The 5767-nt window shown below is 40.9% G+C and overlaps 1 protein-coding gene across 1 annotated transcript; it reads left to right on the top strand.

The window, feature by feature from the left end:
- Positions 1–201: 201 nt before the first annotated feature.
- LY6G6C (lymphocyte antigen 6 family member G6C) lies at positions 202–5502 on the top strand. The gene is made up of 3 exons (XM_063292785.1): positions 202–350; positions 3489–3605; positions 5369–5502. Exons 1-3 carry the CDS (start codon positions 299–301, stop codon positions 5500–5502), a joined length of 303 nt encoding a protein of 100 aa, XP_063148855.1. The 5' UTR covers positions 202–298.
- Positions 5503–5767: the final 265 nt, after the last annotated feature.

Here is a 5767-nt window from a genome sequence, read left to right as displayed (position 1 = left end):
AACAGAACTGGGTCAAGAATAGAATTATAATTGGATTGAAACTGTATCCTCATGTCATCATCTACATACTATGGTTTCACCTCCTAAAGATCAGGTGTGTCTTTTGTCCCACGTTCTTCATCCCATTGGCTGATCTCTTGGCTCAATGATAATAAGATCTTGGTCCTAACATCTCCCATCCCAAGATCTGTTGGGAAGAGTCTTTATCACAGAACTGAACTGGGCTGTTCTGTCTCTATAAATTCTGTGCCCTAGACATATTCAGTTCTTCCACCCCACTCTGGTGAGATTGATCAAGATGAAGCATTTTTTTCTTCTTGCCTTTTCTCTCCTGCTGTTCTGCACAACTGGTAAGTCTCTTTATTGGTGATGGTGATGATGGTGGTGGAGGGTGGTTTTGGTTGTACCTGTTACAGAAAGTAGGAAAACCAAAAGGAAAAGAAATAGCTAATGGCCTGAAAATATGGGCAGACCAGGTCTGTAAGTAAGTGAATGGAATAATCTGGCATAACATTTCAATCTATAGTTATAAACATTTGGAATGGTGATTCTAATGGCTTTTGCAGTCTGTAGATTGCCTGCTACCTAATATCAAATTGGTATTAAAGCCCTGGTTACAGTTTTCTTAGGTTTGCAGTTCTGATCCTTTTTTGCTGGCTTATAAGTGCTATTTCTGCAATTTTTAATCCTCAGTATCCATAACCACTCCCTCTCTCAAGCAAGCTGCACAAGCCCCTGTTCAACCAAAATGCATACACAAGTGATTGTAACTAAGGATGCCATAGCTGAGCCACTGAACCAGTAGATGGCAATAAAGAGATACAGGAAAATCTCTTGGCTGCCATCTAGTGTTCTCATGGTCTAGATACAGCAACCAGAGTGTAACTATCTTCTGTCTCTGGTATGGAAGGCCAGGAAGGCCAGTTGGCCAAATTCCCAAACACAACTCCCGCATTACTGAAGTTAGCAAGGAAAGAGTTTGTTTGAAGCTTTTGTTCTTAGAATCTTCCTGGGAACAGCATTGCTGAGGGGAAGGAAATCCCACTCCTAGTTATTGGTGGAATGCAAATCTTTCAGGATTATATGAAATAAAATCCTATGTATGTAATGCAGAGATAATGTTTAAAAACCTGAGCAATAACTGTCTGCGTTGATTAGAAATGCCAGAGTACAATAGATACATTTTAATTGTAAGGTGCCCAGAGTCACAAATGTGAGATGGGAGGCTATATCAACTGAATCAATCAATCAATCAATCAATCAATCAATCCTTGAAGGCTGTGGAGCAGAGGACAAGGACAGAATTGGATCAAGATTAGAAGTATAATATATAAATTTTAATTGTAAGCTGCCCGGAGTCACAAATGTGAGATGAGTGCCTATAGAAATTGAATGAATGAATGAATGAATGAATGAATGAATGAATGAATACATCCCGTAGACAGTTTTGGGGGGTTTTTTATGGACATCGAAGACTCAGTTTTCTGAAGGATGATTTTGAAAATGCTCTTCTGGGGTTGCTACTCTTGGGCTATTAAGGACAATTAAATGCAGAATAAATTGCTTTGTTAGTTACTGTATGTATGTCAAATGTCCTGCAGAAGGCACCAGAAATGGGCAGCCATGGGCAATTTTAATATTTTAATTTCACTTTTAAAATCTGTTTGATTTACTTTCGCTTTTCTGGAAATCTATACTTTATGTACTTGGCTCTAAAAATATGCATTTAAGAAGATGCATTCTTCTTAATACCTGCAATTTTTCAACCTAAATATGAAGCTTTTTAAAAGCTGTTTTCACCAATACATAGATTTCTATACACGGTTTTAAAAATGAGAATTTCATTGCATTGTTCATTGTTCAGAGAAATGAATACTTCAGAGGACTGTTGATCTTCAGTTGGCATATTGGTCTGAAAGCACAGATTCATACTAAATGTGAACTGGCTAAATGTGGCAAAAGATCTTGGGAATTTGGGAAAAAAGCACATCCCATTCTTGTGCATCACTGTGTTTACAACTGCAATATAATGCCACAAGGAATCCTGTGCTACCGACACTTTTTAACCCTTCACAAAGTGACACATTCTCTCTCCTGAACCACAACACTGTGACAGTGCCTCCACAAATTTCAGAACTGCTTTTCAAAAACATTCCACGTGACAGATTATTCACACACAGTATCATTTCTGAAGCTCAGAAACTATATCCAAAAAAAGACCTTAGGATGTTGGTCTTTTGAACAAGCAGTGGGCTCAGGAGTTTCTGCAGGGTGTGGTCAAAAAAGTCAAGGTGTTGGCCACACCAGTTTGATCAAAGCTCCACCAGGTTTTATTTACATACACACAGGAATTCAAACATCAAACATCATCTATACCAGTGTTTCTCAACCTTAGAAACTTAAAGATGTGCGGACTTCAATTCCCAGAATTCATGCTGGCTGAGGAATTCTGGGAGTTGAAGTCCACACAACTTAAAGTTGCTGAGGTTGAGAAACCCTGATCTATGCCATTAATAGCTAGTGTCTAAGAATATTTTGAAGCATTACCTAAACCAGGGACACACAACTGTCTAAACCAGGGACACAACCACAATAAGGACAGGGCCAGAGCAAAAACTTAATTAATTTCATTTCATTTCATTACTGTATTTATAGACTATTGACTTCATCATGTTCATGGTGGCTTACAAATATATAAAAACCATAGAACAACAATAAAATATCTCACCAACATATTTTGTATTGGAATAAAATTTAAGCATAGTTAATCTCATTACTCTCTAGTTATGATTTATGTTTAATCATTTCCCTCTTTTCACGTTAACCATGTCAATTTGGAAGCGATGTTTAGAATTTCTGAAGATCTCCCCAGGTTTCTTGTTGACTGCATGCAAAAGTTGGTTGTGCATTTAGTTGGTCTAAATGCAGATAGGGTAAGCGCTTGGCATATAGATGGAGTCATGGTGATACTGTTGAAATGATTAAAAAGTTTGATCAGGATCAGATTTATATTTTCACTTGACCAAGATAGTTGCTGACTAACATTGAACCAGACCTTAAGCACGAGGGGAATGCTTGATCTCTTGAAGGACAGGTGGACTCTAACTCAGGGTTTCTCAACCAGGGTTCTGTGGAGCCCTAGGTTTCCTCAAGGGGTCACTAGGGGTTCCCTGGGAGATGGTGATTTATTTAAAAAATTATTTCAAATTCAGGCAACTTCACCTTAAAGAGGTAAGTTTCATTCTTTATTTTCAGTTTAACAACACTGTTAATGCATATAGACAGGCCTACCCATGAAATGAATATAATTTTGTAACTTCTGGCCTATATTTGAGCCTGAATGTGGAGGGTTCCCTGAGGCCTGAAAAATATTTCAAGGGTTCCTCCAGGGTCAAAAGGTTGAGAAAGGCTGCTCTGGTTTTTTTTTAAAGCTTCAAGTTTTGATCATTCCTGATAAATAATTCCTTTTTAAATTTCTCTTTTAATAGCTCAAGGTCTTGTTTGCAGTGTTTGTAAATTCCAGCTGGGCCATCTGTGTTTGAGAACTGGAGACCCCTGCAGAGCAGAGCAAGGCCAGTTCTGTGAGATGACCAAAGTTTATTCGGGTAAGAACAAATCCAAATTTTATTCAAGACCTGGGGGTGCTTATCATATTTGCACAGCTATAGCAGAGGAGGCACCTGTCCTGGTAGCAGATATTGGAATTAGAACAACTCGAAGATGACTTGTCTTTAAGTCAGAAGTGGGACATGGCTCTGACAAGGGAAATGCAATTTAGGCTGCATTAATAGAGGTGGAATCATCAAAACAATGGAAATAGTAATTTTGTGTGCCATGTTTTAAGAAAGGTTGGAGAAACCGGGACAGATGAGAAGAATGGCAAAGAATGTGCTCCAAGAACTGAAAATGAAATCTCACAAAGGGCATGTCTGGAGAAAGACATACACAGAGTATGTTTGGAGAAAAGATGATTGAGTGTCAGCCCTTTGAGGCAGACCAGACTGGAACATCAAAGTCATGAATGCTAATGCTACTTTTATTATAGGGTTACAATAACAGAATCTTGCAACTCTGAATGTGCCTCCCCACTTCCTGCCTTTATCTATGAGGAAATTACCGGAGGGTCAAGTCTGAGATGCTTTCTCAAATTCCATTCCTGCTTTGGGCTCAGATTTCTCTTATCTGACCATTGCCTGGACTGCAGCTCTTCCTCCTCTTCCTCAAGGTTATTCTCACAGCCCATTACACTGAGGCACAAAATCTAATGCTTTCATTAAAATGAAAACAGAAACCTCATGTTGGCGTGATGCCAGCTCCACCTTTTTCATGTGTGTGTGTGTGTGACATCAAAAGGCAGGCATAAAAGGGGTGGAGTCACATCACATGGATTCGATGCTGCCTTCTTCACTTGCTCCTCCTTGACCGCTTCTGGACCAAGAAGTGGATATGATAACAAAAGAGGAAGCCAAAATCTATCCTTTGTCATCCGCAAGAGCTGAACATGGAATCATGGTCTTAAATTAGAGAAATGCAGAACCCAGTTGCATTACCAGGAATAATTCCCTAATGGTAAGTGGCAGTGGATCCGGTTACCCAAAGAGGCGATGGGCACCAGTGGATGGGCCTCAGTGGCAACTGGACAACCACCTGTAAAATTTGGATTCCTGCACTGAACAGAGGGTTGGACCCAGTGGCCTCACTGGTCACTTGCAACTCAATAGTTCTGTGAAGGACAAGCAGCAGCAGCAGGACCCAGGTTGGCTTTGGACAGAACATGGCAAAACAGACTGGCTCCAGATTAGCAAAGAAGTGAGGCCAGGCTGTATACTCTCCCCTGATTTATTCAACCTCTATGCTGAGTATGTATGTACAGTATGTATATATGTGTGTATGTGTACTGAGGGAGGCTGGGATTGTAAAAAGATGAGCATGGTTTTAAAATCGGAAGACGAAATACCAGTAAACTCCACCATGCTGACAACACTACTTTGATAGCAGGAAATGCAAATGATCTGCAAGGCCTAGTAATAAATTCTCCATGCTGGCTGGGGAATTCTAGGAGTTGAAGCCCACACATCTTAAAGTTGACAAGGCTGAGAAACCCTGTGGTAGCAGTTTTGGGTGAAAGCTTCCATTAATCCCAGCCAACATGACAAGCGGTAAGCCTTATGGGAGGTAGGCCAAGTACAGCATACTTGAGATTGTATGCATTGATGTGAACGGGGATGTGCAAATCGGTATGAACCAGCCTAACAACATGTTGGATTTGGGGGGCCGCTCTGGGAAGGGGCTCTTCTGTGTGGTGCAGAGGTGTGATCTCAGTGATTTGCATCTCCCGTTTCTTTCTCTTCTTCTCTTCTCCCACCAGCTGGCCTTCTGCTCTACAAAAGATACGGGTGTGGTGAACACCATGAACTCTGCAACAGGGAAGAGCACAGGGACACTGCCTTCGGAAGAACCTACGAGCGTACTTGCTGCAACACTGACTTATGCAACAAGTAATCAGCTCCAGCTTCCAATTTTTAGCACAGCACAGCTCAGCTTGGCATGGTGGGGAAGAGCTTCAGTGGGTAAAGGCAGATCCTGATGTTTCTTCTCAGCTTCAAAGAAACACCCAAATTGTTCTCCCACCCCCTTGGCTTTTTGTCCTCCTTTACTACTCAAGAACATTCTCTCTCCTTCCAACACTTGGTTATCACCATTGCAGCTTGCACCGTAAACCTGCCCGTCTTGTGAGCCCTTCAAAGGAAATGCGGTCCACCACCCA

This window comes from Candoia aspera, chromosome 2 (assembly GCF_035149785.1).
Source record: "Candoia aspera isolate rCanAsp1 chromosome 2, rCanAsp1.hap2, whole genome shotgun sequence".
Lineage (NCBI taxonomy): Eukaryota > Metazoa > Chordata > Lepidosauria > Squamata > Boidae > Candoia > Candoia aspera.
Note: the sequence above shows the minus strand (reverse complement) of the source record. Positions and strands in the feature narration are given on the sequence as shown.